Consider the following 14,420-nt stretch of genomic DNA (forward strand, 5'->3'; position numbering starts at 1 on the left):
TTTTAGAGTTGTACTTCTTTCCCCGCCAAAATACGACGACAGAAGCATCTAAAAAAGCCCACAGGTAAACACAGCAGTGAGTGCTAGCGAAAACCAGAATCGAGAAACATCCTTTTAGTGTTTTCTTTATGTTCATAGTACTTAGCAACACCACACTTCAAAGTCTTGACAGGATAGCGCTGCGGGCTCCTCCACTGCTCCAGCAGGATGTGGTGGTGGGGAGAGAAAATGTCCAAATGTTGTTTCCTTCTCTGAGTTTCCGGTGCGATGCACTGTGCCACTCAGAGGAGCTAGCATTATAAAAACCTCTACTAGCTCACAACTTCATAACACAGCACAAAGCCTCTAGGCAAGACATAAGAGGTAGAGGAGAAGATGATCATTTGACATCATTGGGTGGGTAGCGGATGTTGTAGATGTAATTGACTGGCAGGAAGAGTGTCTTGCAGAGTGGGTGGCATAACACATTCAGTGGCCACAGAGCCTACTGAATGAACTCAAATAGACACACTATTGGAACACAAAACACTGAGAGACACACGTCCTTGTGGATTTCTCCAAGGTAGTGCTGGAGAGGGGAAACAGATATTGAGGCACTGACTGACTGGGTATCGTTCGTATGCACGACGGATCCATCATTTAACAGCATGGGTGGAACGGCTCTCAGAAGCCTCTCCAGACAAGTGAGCTTGGTCTCAGTGTTTTAATCAATCTGTTACTGCCAGGACATGGCAGCCGAGTGCTCGGGAATGCTAATTCCACTGCCCTGTGCACCCCAGAGTTAGGGCTGGAGGGGTCCGCACGCCAACGTTTACATTCAGCGAAGTCTGATGTTGTCTGGATCTTTTGGCACCAGGCATTATTTCACATTCTGATGTTTTTTGGAGGGAAACGTAGCACTGCTTGCTTAGAAGTACCACTTCCTACTGATTTGGCTCATACCAAGGCTGGAATGAAGGACCTATGCCTTGCTGACACAGGTGACTGCCCTTCTGAAGCATCTTGCCCAGTCATCACACTGAAAAGCTAGCTATTCGGCAGCGCAAGTGGAGATACTTCAGGCTGACGAGTGAGTTTCACAGAGCCCATCTGCTATACGGCCCTTGAATCACAAACAGACATCCAAACCTAAAAAGTTATTTGAAAGAACTACATCGGAATATAGCCAGACTGGCAAAGTCCATCAATAAGACATTGCCTTAACAGACTCTGTTAAAAGATAAGGTCTCTGAATTCTAAAACAAAGATATGGTGAGGTGGGCAAGATAAATGGAACTGCAAGAAGTTCTTATTGGAAAAATTCCAATTCTGGTTTCAGATGACATGGCACTTGGCAATTTCAAAGCCTGACAAGACGATGGTTCTTAGACTGAGTGATACACCTGCCAGGTGACATTTCTTCAAATAAACGGTGCATTTGATCTAGAGGGAACAGCGAATAACCCAGTGGCAGTTATAGCTGAGTGAAGAATACATCAACAAACATTTGGAGGAACAGGACTGAGGATAGCAGTATGCTGTTCTGAACTGGGCTGTTCTGAACTGGGCTGTTCTGAGCTGTGCTGTTCTGAGCTGTGCTTTATCATGGTCTTACAGCTGGACATAGTGCACCAGCCAGCAACAGAGAGTTGTTGAATGAAAGCTCAGTAGTTGGTGATTCATGGATTCATCATTTAAATGTTGTAGGTGCTGGCTCAGGGGAATGCTTAAATACCTAATGAGAGAGGCTACTGCATCACATTACATTTGGGATTCACCATCTATCTTTTGCCACAATTACATTTTTCAATAAGTGCTTTTACACTGATTGCTTTGTCTAATCTCGACAATCAAAACCACAAATTCTTCTCACTTTTTACTTACAAATTGCTGCAAACACACCGGAGAAACACATATAAATACACACGTGGTGAGTCATGTACAGTCGCGGCCAAAAGTTTTGAGAATGACACAAATATTAATTTTCACAAAGTCTGCTGCCTCAGTTTGTATGATGGCAATTTGAATATACTCCAGAATGTTATGAAGAGTGATCAGATGAATTGCAATTAATTGCAAAGTCCCTCTTTGCCATGCAAATGAACTGAATCACCCAAAAACATTTCCACTGCATTTCTACAGAAGGCTTCAGGGCGCCCAAGACCGTCTCCTAAAGTTGATTCAGCTGCGGGATCGGGGCACCACCAGTACAGAGCTTGCTCAGGAATGGCAGCAGGCAGGTGTGAGTGCATCTGCACGCACAGTGAGGTGAAAACGTTTGGAGGATGGCCTGGTGTCAAGAAGGGCAGCAAAGAAGCCACTTCTCTCCAGGAAAAACATCAGGGACAGACTGATATTATGCTAAAGGTACAGGGATTGGACTGCTGAGGACTGGGGTAATGTCATTTCCACTGATGAATCTCCTTTCCGATTGTTTGGGGCATCTGGAAAAAAGCTTGTCTGGAGAAGACAAGGTGAGCACTACCATCAGTCCTGTGTCATGCCAATAGTAAAGCATCCTGAGACCATTCATGTGTGGGGTTGCTTCTCAGCCAAGGCAGTGGGCTCACTCAAAATTTTGCCTAAGAACACAACCCTGAATAAAGAATGTTACCAACACATCCTCTTGAGAGCAACTTCTCCCAACCATCCAGGAACAGTTTGGTGACGAACAATGCCTTTTCCAGCATGATGGAGCACCTTGCCATAAGGCAAAGGTGATAACTAAGTGGCTCGGGGAACAAAACATTGATATTTTAGGTCCATGGCCAGGAAACTCCCCAGACCTTAATCCCATTGAGAACTTGTGGTCAATCCTCAAGAGATGGGTGGACAAACAAAACCCCACAAATTCTGACAAACTCCAAGCATTGATTATGCAAGAATGGGCTGCCATCAGACAGGATGTGGCCCAGAAGTTAATTGACAGCATGTCAGGGCGGATTGCAGAGGTCTTGAAAAAGAAGGGTCAACACTGCAAATATTGACTCTTTGCATCAACTTTGTGTAATTGTCAATAAAAGCCTTTGACACTTACGAAATGCTTGTAATTATACTTCAGTATTCCATAGTAACATCTGACAAAAATATCTAAAGACACTGAAGCAGCAAAATTCATGGAAATTAATATTTGTGTCATTCTCAAAACACACACACACACACACACTAAATTAAGAATAGGCCCTGTGCTAATGGCTAGCTGGATGGAGAAAAGCGTAAGACGTTTGTGTGAGCAACAACAGATCATTATAGTCGACAAACACCACTGTTCTATCCCAATGGCCATAAAGGGAATGACAGTGTAATGCACTCCAGCATTATACAACAACACTACAACAAAACCCAGCATGCCGTTCGCCAAGGATACAATGTGACAGAAATGTAACAAATAGGACATTGAGGATGAAAAACTCTTGAGGGATTTCAAGAACATTTGGAAAACTGCTCACTAGAAATCCTTGTTGATATACTGTAATAGTGTCTATGTTTAATGGTACAGTACTAGTGGAGCTACTGTCATTCTAGAATATGGTATCAGGGGACAAGTGTGACTGTGGATTCAAGTTACTGTTGTGCTGTGTTGTGTGACAGGGGCTAACATGATGGTGGGGGAGAGAGGGAAAGAGAGGGAGAGAGAGAAATAGAAGTAGAAAGCGAGAGAGAGAGAGAGAGAGAGAGAGAGAGAGAGAGAGAAAGAGAGAGAGGGAAAGAGAGAAAGAAAGGAAAAGAGAGGGAGATAGAGGGAGAGAAAGAAAGAAAGGGAAAGAGAGGGAGATAGGGGTAGAGAGATAAGAGGGAGAGATAGGGATAAAGGGAACGAGAGAGAAAAAGAGGGAGAGAGACAGAAAGAGAAAGATAGAGGGTTACATCTTAGAATCAACTATTAAAGACTATCAAATCTTAGAATTAACTATTAAAGACTATCAAATCTTAGAATCAACTATTAACGACTACCCTCTGGATTATCAAATTACCTTGAATGAAATACAGGACAAAATAAGTGCGCCCAATAACTGGCAAAGTGGAAGCAATTGTTGCTTTTCCTGCTCCCACGACTCGCCGCCAGTTGCGCAGATTCCTGAGGATGGTGGGGTATTTCTGCAAAGAATTTGTCAATGGTAGTAGCTCCCCTTACATCTATGCTCAGTCCCAAAGTACCATTTAAGTGGTCCCAGGAATGTACTATGCTTTTGAGTCTGCCAAAGTGCTGCTTTGTAGTGCCACAGTGATTGCCTGCCCCAACTTTGCCTAACCTTTTAAGTTGGAGGTAGATGCTAGTATAGTGGGGGTGGGTGCAGTTCTCTTACAGGAAGATGAAGATGGAGTGGATCGGCCCGTCAGTTTCTTCTCCCGTAAGTTCAACTCGTGTCAGTCAAGGTACTCCACTATTGAACAAGAGACGCTGGCTTTATTGCTAGCCTTACAGTTTTTTGAGGTATATGTGGGCTCCAGTGCCTTGCCTGTACTGGTCTTCACAGACCATAATCCGTTGGTGTTTCTTAGGCAAATGTACAATCAGAACCGCCGCCATATGTGGTGGGCTCTGATTGTACAGGGATACAGTATACAGATTCACTATGTGAAGGGTTTGGCGGACGTGAGATCCGATGCTCTCTCACGGGTTTAGTAACTAGAGATGCGTGTTGGTTTTAGTTATTGCAAACTGGGAGTTTGCAGGTTTTGGGGTGGGCGTGTTATGTTCCCCAGTTTCTGTGTTGTGGGTTTGTGTGTGTGTATTTCAGGAAATGGAATCCTGGATTCCTCAAGCAGCTGATTGGTTGGCCCCCACGATGATTGGAGCTCTGAACCCTCCCTCTCGTCAGGGGAAACAGCTGTCTTCAATTACCAACTCATTCTACAGCTGGATAAAAGCCAGTGTTCCTTTGTCAGGAGTGGAGAGCGTCTGAACCCTGTGTTGGTTGTTAGTACATGAAAATGTTTGTAGCAGCTACTCCTGAGGTATGTGTATGCCAATAGGACTTAGTGTTTTTCATTATTGAAATTGTTCCCTTTAAGTTAGTAATTATTCTGTTTAATTTGTTCCCGGGGAGGGGAACGCACCTTGGGAGTGTTTAGGCAAGAGGCCAGCGGACATACATAACCCGTAGTACTTACAATGTCTATACAGACTAGGTAAGACCTGGGCAGACCACCCCCTGTATTTTGGTTAGCACGCCAAGAGGTGCTAAAAGATTCGGTAAGTTGTGGGTGGGTAGGTAAGGTAGGAGAGGGGGCTCTTTGACTTTCTTTGGTTCCGTCCAGCCCCTTTTCCCCACATTACTGTGTTCAGGAAATACATTCCCTGTGAACTGTACATTTCTCTGCCTCTGTCGTCCTTCCCCCGCACCTACGATCAAATACCTTTTTCACTTCACGTTGAGTTGTAGTAGGGTGTTGCGTTCCCTCCTCCAAGAGGCGTACGTAACAAACCCAAAAAGGCCTGTGGTGTTGATGGTATCCTCAATGAAATTATAAAATATACAGACAACAAATTCCAATTGGCTATACTTAGACTCTAACATCATCCTTAGCTCTGGCATCTTCCCCAATATTTGGAACCAAGGACAGGAATTACAGGAATTAAATTCCTTTGTTTTGTTTAACTAATTCAATTCAAAACTCTGTCCACACCTAAGAATTTGTAAGACCCTTATTTGCATAAAATGGACAGAGAAATCAATCAGTAGCATTTATTCTCGAGTGTACTGAACACGATACAGTTTACCACAGGTTATAAACTGAAAATGACGTCATTAGTTTTCGAACTGTCCAGTCTCTTCTCCCACCCTGGTACAAAGGCAGTATCTCAAGCCTTCCGACATCGTCTCCCTACCAATTTAATATAATTTATGACCGAGCCAAGGTATTCCTGTGTAGATAAGCATTCTAGCCAGTCTGACGATAAGTTCATTCATTTCTACCAAGGAACAGATAGTCATTGTTCTAATTCTTGATTATATTTACACACATTATATTCAGTACTAGGATTAAAAGAAAATTCATACATCTATACAGTAACATAATAGTATTCTGATTAGTCAGTCCTGGTTGAAATGTATACATAATTAGTCATTGATAAAATATCCCTTAACATCACCCCAATCCACAAAAGTCGAGACAAATTTGACCTCAATAACTACCGTGGGATATGCGTCAACAGCAACCTTGGAAAAATCCTCTGCATTAACAGCAGACATTTGTATATTTTCTAATTGAAGAAAAATGTACTGAGCAAATGTCAAATTCTTTTTACCAAATTATTGTACAACAGACCACATATTCACCCTGGACACCCTAATTGACAAACAAAACAAAGGCAAAGTCTTCTCATGCTTTGTTGATTTAAAAAAAAAAAGCTTTCGACTCAATTTGGCATGAGGGCCTGCTATACAAATTGATGTAAAGTGGTGTTGGGGGAGAAACATACGACATTATAAAATCTATGAACACAAACAAGTGTACAGTTTAAACTGGGAAAAAAAGACATTTCTTCCCACAGGGCCGTGGGGTGAGACAGGGATGCAGCTTAAACCCCACCCTCTTCAACATATATATCATCAAATTGACGAGGACACTAGAACAGTCTGCAGCACCCGGCCTCACCCTACTAGAATCTGAAGTCAAATGTTTACTGTTTGCTGATGATCTGGTGCTTCTGTCACCAACCAAGGAGGGCACAGCAGCACCTAGATCTTCTGCACAGATTCTGTCAGACCTGGGACCTGAAAGTAAATCTCAGTAAGACCAAAATGATGGTGTTCCAAAAAAGGTCCAGTCGCCAGGACCACAAATAGAAATTCAATCCAGACACCTTTGCCCTAGAGCACACAAAAAAACTATACATACCTTGGCCTAAACATCAGCACCACAGGTAACTTCCACAAAGCTGTGAACGATCTGAGAGACAAAGCAAGATGGGCATTCTATTCCATCAAAAGGAACATAACATTTGACATACCAATTAGGATCAGGCTAAAAATACTTGAAGCAGTTATAGAGCCCATTGCCCTTTATGGTTGAGGTCTGGGTCCGCTCACCAACCAAGAATTCACAAAATGGGACAAACACCAAATTGAGACTCTGCATGCAGAATTCTGCAAAAATATCCTCCATGTACAACGTAAAACACCAAATAATGTATGCAGAGCAGAATTAGGCCAATACCCGCTAATTATCAAAATCCAGAAAAGAGCCGTTAAATTCTACAACCTAAAAGGAAGCGATTCCCAAACCCATAACAAAGCCATCACCTGCAGAGAGATGAACCTGGACTCTGTTCACAAACACAAAAAGACCCCACAGAGCCCCAGGACAGCATCACAATTAGACCCAAACAAATCATGAGAAAACAATAAGCAGCAAGATTTGTGACCTGCCGCATGAAAAGGGCAACCAGTGAAGAACAAACCCCATTGTAAATACAATCCATATTTATGTTGATTTATTTTCCGTTTTGTACATTAATATTTGCACATAATATGACATTTGTGAGTGTAATGTTTACTGTTAATTGTTATTGTTTATTTCACTTTTGTTTATTATCTAGTTCACTTGCTTTGGCAATGTTAACATATGTTGCCCATGCCAATAAAGCCCTTTAGGAGAGCGAGGAAAGGCGAGAGAGAGAAAAGAGAAAGGAGAGATGAGAGAGGGGGTGTGGTGTCAACTAGAGCCAGCCTTACTGTGAACGTGTAGCTGTGCTGCTCTTCACGGTCCACGGGCTTCAGCAGTGTCAGGTAGCGGGTAATCCCTGAAGGTGTCACTGTGAAGATTGTGTTGTAGTTGTCCAAGGATATCTGCAGCATGGGATCTTTCGTCTTCAAGGGAAGGAAAAGAAAATGACACAAGTCCACAAACAACTGACTGACTGGATTTGGATTGATAAAAGCAAGGTGATGAAACCTCGTCAGTCAGTTTCAAATCAAGGTTTCAGAGACGAAGGAAACGCATGATAAACACACACAACCATTGGAAAAAAATACTTTTGACTATCAAATAAGTACATGAAATATGAATCAACTGTTTGTCCGTGGTTGTGTTGAGTGACAATGTAAATCTACAATGATTATGCAGCTCTATTTACATAGCATAGTGTTGCCATGACACTGATGTTGATATCTTTATCTTATTTGCTGTAACAACCTATACTAAGGATTGTTTTGTGTTCAACGCGCCATCTGTCCGCAGCATCTGTATAGCTGTGTTGAGGAGACTGTTGTGCCAATCTAAATGCGTTTCACAATGTAAAACACCATATCTCTACCTAATCCACTTGAAGTTCTGCAGGGCTTTGTAGTCCTTGCGTCGACGGTTGTGTTCTTCACACACAGAGCAACACAGTACATGTACGAACACAGACTAGAAATGAAGAGTCCAGCCTCATCCTCCGCCCACCCCTGCAATAACACAATGTATATGTCTGAAATAGCACTATATATTGTGCACTACATTTACCCAGAGCCCAATGGGAGTCCCTATAGTCCCTGGTCAAAAGTAGTTCACTGTACTGTGAATAGCTTGCCATTTGAGAAGCAGCCAGTCCTTTTAATACCAGACTGGTGACAGACAGACCTGACTGCCTTCATTACTAATATGCATTCCTCAGCACTGTGGATATTGTTGACGCTGCTTTCAGTGGATATCGAAGTTACGCCGGACAGAGCGAGACATAAATAAATCAAACTGCTGCAAATAAAAGTGGATTGAATAATAATCACCCCAGACACTTAACACACGGCTCTGTGTTGGTACAGAGCCCCCGCTCAGTGGGAGATGACACAGCTTCCATCAGCATGGTGTTTCCCCAAACTAATCCAAGTCACACGGGCCTGCTCCAGATGGGCATGTGAGAAACAACTCCAATGAGTGTAGGGACCACTAAACCCAGAATGCTCACAACCAGAGCCATAAATCTGGAGTATATACAGTACCAGTCAAAAGTTTGGCACACCTACTCATTCAAGTGTTTCTACATTGTAGAATGAAGACATCAAAACTATGAAATAACACATATGGAATCATGTAGTAACCAAAAAAGTGTTAAACAAATATATGTTGGATTCTTCAAAGTAGCCAGCCTTTGCCTTGATGACAACTTTGCACACTCTTGGCATTCTCTCAACCAGCTTCCCCTGGAATGCTTTTCCAACAGTCTTGAAGGAGTTCCCACATATGCTGAACACTTGTTGGCTGCTTTTCCTTCACTCTGCAGTCCAACTCATCCCAAACCATCTCAAATGGGATGAGGTCGGGTGACTGTGGAGGCCAGGTAATCAGATGCTTCACATCCCTCTCCTTTTTGGTCAAATAGCACTTACACAGCCTGGAGGTGTGTTTGGTTATTGTCCTGTTGAAAAACAAATAGTAGTCCCACTAAGCGCAAACCAGACGGGATGGCTGCAGAATCTGTGATATCCATGCTGTTCAAGTGTGCCTTGAATTCTAAATAAATCAGACAGTGTCACCAGTAAAGCACCACCACATCATCACACCTCCTCCTCCATGCTTCACGGTGGGAAACACACATGCGGAGATCATCCGTTCACCTACTCTGTGTCACACAAAGACACCGCGGTTGGAACCAAAAATCTCAAATTTGAACTCATTAGACCAAAGGACAGATTACCTCCGGTGTAATGTCCATTGCTCGTGTTTCTTGGCCCAAACAAGTCTCTTCTTCTTATTGGTGTCCTCTAGTAGTGGTTTCTTTGCAGCAATTCGACCATGAAGACCTGATTCACGCAGTCTCCTCTGAACAGTTGATGTTGAGATGTGTCTGTTACTTGAACTCTGTAAAGCATTTATTTGGGCTGCAATCTGAGGTGCAGTTAACTCTAATGAACTTATCTTCTGCAGCAGAGGGTCTTTGGGTCTTCCTTTCCTGTGGCGTTCCTCATGAGAGCCAGTTTCATCATAGCGTTTGATGGTTTTTGCGACTGCACTTGAAGAAACTTTCAAAGTTCTTGACATTTTCTGGATTGACTGACCTTCATGTCTGAAAGTAATTATGGACTGTTGTTTCTCTTTGCTTATTTGAGCTGTTCTTGTCATAATATAGACTTGGTATTTTACCATATAGGCCTACCTTCTGTATACCAACCCCTACCTTGTCACAACACTACTGATTGGCTCAAACGCATTAAGAAGAAATTCAACAAATTAACACACCTGTAAATTGAAATGCATTCCAGGTGACTATCTTATTAAGCTGGTTGAGAGATGCCAAGAGTGTGCAAAGCTGTCATCATGGCAAAGGGTGGCTACTTTGAACAATCTAAAATCTAAAATGTATTTTGAATTGTTTAACACTTTTATGGTTACTACATGATTCCATATGTGTTATTTCATAGTTGTGATGTCTTCACTATTATTCTACAATGTAGAAAATAGTAAAAATAAAGAAAAACACATGAGTAGGTGTGTCCAAACATATGACTGGTAGTGTACATACAGTATATATTGCACTAATAACAACTATACAACAGAGCTACCCTCAATTCTCTGTGTTATCAATGTACTAGAGGTGGGACGATAATGTTGTACACTGACCATACCGACCACTTATTACAGGCATTTTGCTGATATCGTTCATTAATGGCAGCCATGACTACATGGAACTCTATTCTACATCAGGTAACTGATGCAAGCAGTAGAATTAGATTTAAAAAACAGATAAAAATACACCTTATGGAAAAGCAGGGACTGTGAAACAACACAAACATAGGCACATGACACATGCATACACACACATGATAACATACGCACTATACACACACATACACATGGATTTTGTATATGTTGTAGTGGAGTAAGGGCCTGAGGGCACACACTTAGTGTGTTGTGAAATCTGTTATGAATGTATTGTAATGTTTCAAAGAATTGCCTTAATTTTGCCGGACCCCAGGAAGAGTAGCTGTTGCCACGGCAGCAGCTAATGGGGATCCATAGTAAATACAAATACACATTTTGATAAGTAGCCTATACTAGAGAAATGTGAAGTTTGAAATGAAGTAAGTTTGCAAATATAGGTGATTGTTAAATGGGACAATTGATGAATATAAGTAGTAGTTTAAAGGATCATAACAAAACTGGTGCACATTAATGTTATTAACGCATCGTTCTATTCATCATTAAGTCATGCAATTTATCACAATATGGATTTCTGTCCATATTGCCCAGCTCTACAATGTAATAAACACATCCATGTACTGTGGGGAACCTTTTCCTACATCACTACAAGCTTCTCATGTTAGAGAAAAACCGATCACTTCAAAGACTAATAACCAAGCTGGAAAAAAATGGAAACAACAATCAATAAAAAAAAACGAGTGAAGCAGAAACCATGCAAATATGAGAATTGGATAGTTTAAAAAGAGGCGGATCAGTAGAAAAACAGAGAAAGAGAACGTCACACTAGTAATCATGCAGCGCTAATGCATCAGCTAAAACCTACAGGCTGATCACCAGGGATGAGCTAAAAAAAATAGAACAAAACAAATGATGTGATTGAACAACCTTCTCAACTGAGAGATGGTGATAAAAGGGCTTCACAACTAAAAAGACATGTATGTTTTTATGCTGATTAATTCCTATAGTATCATCTTGAAAGAGCAAACACCTTATTTGTAGCTGACATACTTCGGTCATGGAACTGTATCTAGACTAGGGGTTATATCCTGCCTGTTTGGCCCTGTCCGGGGGTATCATCGGATGGGGCCACAGTGTCCCCTGACCCCTCCTGTCTCAGCCTCCAGTATTTATGCTGCAGTAGTTTATGTGTCGGGGGGCTAGTGTCAGTCTGTTCTTTCTGGAGTACTTCTCCTGTCTTATCCGGTGTCCTGTGTGAATTTAAGTATGCTCACTCTAATTCTCTCTTTCTCTCTCTCGGAGGACCTGAGTCCTAGGACCATGCCTCAGGACTACCTGGCATGATGACTCCTTGCTTTCCCCAGTCCACCTGGCTGTGCTGCTGCTCCAGTTTAAACTGTTCTGCCTGCGGCTATGGAACCCTGACCTGTTCACCGGACGTGCTACCTGTACCAGACCTGCTGTTTCGAACTCTCTAGAGACAGCAGGAGCGGTAGAGATACTCTCAATGATTGGCTATGAAAAGCCAACTGACATTTACTCCTGAGGTGGTGACCTTTTGCACCCTCGACAACTACTGTGATTGTTATTATTTGACCATGCTGGTCATCTATGAACATTTGAACATCTTGGCCATGTTCTGTTATAATCTCCACCCGGCACAGCCAGAAGAGGACTGGCCAACCCTCATAGCCTGGTTCCTCTCTAGGTTTCTTTCTAGGGAGTTTTTCCTAGCCACCGTGCTTCTACACCTGCATTGCTTGTTGTTTGGGGTTTTAGGCTGGGTTTCTGTATAGCACTTTGAGATATCAGCTGATGTAAGAAGGGCTATATAAATAAATTTGACTTGATGACTAGACAAACACTTGAATCTACAGTATGCACTGTAAAAACATCTGCTCTCGACCTGAACATGATCACAAACGCTCTCATCAACATCTATAGCAGTCTTCCATAGAAAGATTGTGTATAAATGAACGAATGAATGAATAAACAAATGAATGAATTGATGAAGAGACTGGTCAGCTATGAGGTCTTACCTCCTCAATGTCGTTGTCCAGAACGTTGATCCCCAGAGGGGTGGTGAGGCTGGCGTCGGTGAACACTGTGGTACCCACTGGTGCTGACTCGGTGATGAAGCCCTGGTATGTGGCCTCCAGGAAGAATGGTGACTGGTTGTTCTCATCCAGAACCTCAATGTGGAGGTTAGCAAATGCAGGCAGGGGGTGGCCGTTGTCCTGCTCTGCCTGGAAAATATAGAACAGGGTGACATTCATTAAGGCACAGTGTAGACTTTTTTGTGTTCTTATTGGACACAAAACTATCACAGATTCACTTTTTTTCAAAAACATTTACCCCCTAATTAACATGACCGAGAACTTCTCAAAATGTGCATGTAAGCAGCACTGAGGTTTTGCACAAGCTTGGTTCATGGACTGAACTTTCTAATGATAACTGATAAAAACGTGATTGAATCTAACAAGGATACAGAAATGAACCAATTGGAATGACATTTGAGAATACCAAAGGGTGATGTTTATTGCTTTGTAATTCTATTCCTTTCTAACAAACATGGAAATAGATTGGAGACTCATTCATTGTAGAGGCCCGTTTGTTTTATTCTCTCCATCAGTAATTTTGATCCAATCTACGGTCAATCAGTACAGTCGTGTCAATAGAGTAATGAAACCGCCTTGCAATTATTGATCATGACAACAAAAGAGGGAGAGGGGTGACTTCTGCAGCTCTTAGATAAAAAAAAAAAAACACTGACTGGTGATGAAATGAATGTCTTCATCAACCAGCTGAATGTCCCATAAAAGGCCAAGCCTTCAAAAGGTGTTGCCAATATCCCTCCACCTCCATGATTGTCTGTATTCAGAGGCTCCACAAAATCAACTGTCTTCAGGTCCATTCACTGACTGGTCTACCAGACAAAATACACAAAAATAAAGAAATGCTCATGATCCCATGCATCAAAGTGTCTAGCGTTACCCTGGGGCTATGTCACTCACAATTATATTAGAATATTATATCATTTCAATGAGTGAACAACACGCCTTCTAATTGCACTTTGATATGTATGTGCAGGGTAAGCTTTGTGTAACAACAATCTGACATTAAATCTGACATTCTGACAATAGTAACTATGTTTTCGACTGAGATAAAAGTGATTTATATAGCGGGTGGCAGGTAGTCTCGAGGTTTGGTTCGAAGGCTGCTGGTCCCCCCCATTTATTTTATTTTATAAAAATACAATAAATGATTAATTGTCCTTTGATGGTACAGTATGGATGTTGCTGTCGATTTTAAAATAGCATTTTGTTTACAGTGCCTTCAGAAATGATTCACACCCCTTCACTTTTTACACATTTAGTTGTGTTACAGCTTCAATTTAAAATATATTAAACTGAGATTTTTGCCACTGGCCTACAAACAATACCCCATAATGTCAACCCAGAATTATGTTTTTCAAAATTTTGGCTAATTGATAAAAAATGAAAAGCTGAAATGTCTGTAAGGGATCTTGTCCTCCTCTTCTGAGGAGGAGAAGCGAGAAGGATCAAAGGACCAAAACGCAGCGTGGTAAGTGTCCATAATGTTTATTTTAAAACATAAACTGAACACTACGAAATACAAAACAATAAACGTGAAATGAACAAAACAGTCCCGTGTGGCGACAAACACTGACACGGAAGACAAACACCCACAACCCAAAACTGAAACCCAGGCTACCTAAGTATGATTCTCAATCAGGGACAACAATTGACAGCTGCCTCTGATTGAGAACCATACTAGGCCGAACTCAAACCAACATAGAAAAACAAACATAGACTGCCCACCCAACTCACGCC

The 14,420-nt window shown here is 41.9% G+C and overlaps 1 protein-coding gene across 1 annotated transcript in view; it reads right to left on the reverse strand.

Moving 5' to 3' along the window:
* Positions 1-14,420, reverse strand: part of LOC112223231 (protocadherin-15-like) — a 308,092-nt gene that overhangs the window by 131,696 nt on the left and 161,976 nt on the right. The window contains exons 11-12 of the mRNA XM_042305516.1: positions 12,606-12,812; positions 7,662-7,796 (exon numbers count right to left, since the gene is read on the reverse strand). Coding sequence (XP_042161450.1) covers positions 7,662-7,796; positions 12,606-12,812 — 342 coding nt within the window. The remainder of the gene's footprint in view (positions 1-7,661; positions 7,797-12,605; positions 12,813-14,420) is intronic.

This window comes from Oncorhynchus tshawytscha, linkage group LG24 (genome assembly GCF_018296145.1).
Source record: "Oncorhynchus tshawytscha isolate Ot180627B linkage group LG24, Otsh_v2.0, whole genome shotgun sequence".
NCBI lineage: Eukaryota > Metazoa > Chordata > Actinopteri > Salmoniformes > Salmonidae > Oncorhynchus > Oncorhynchus tshawytscha.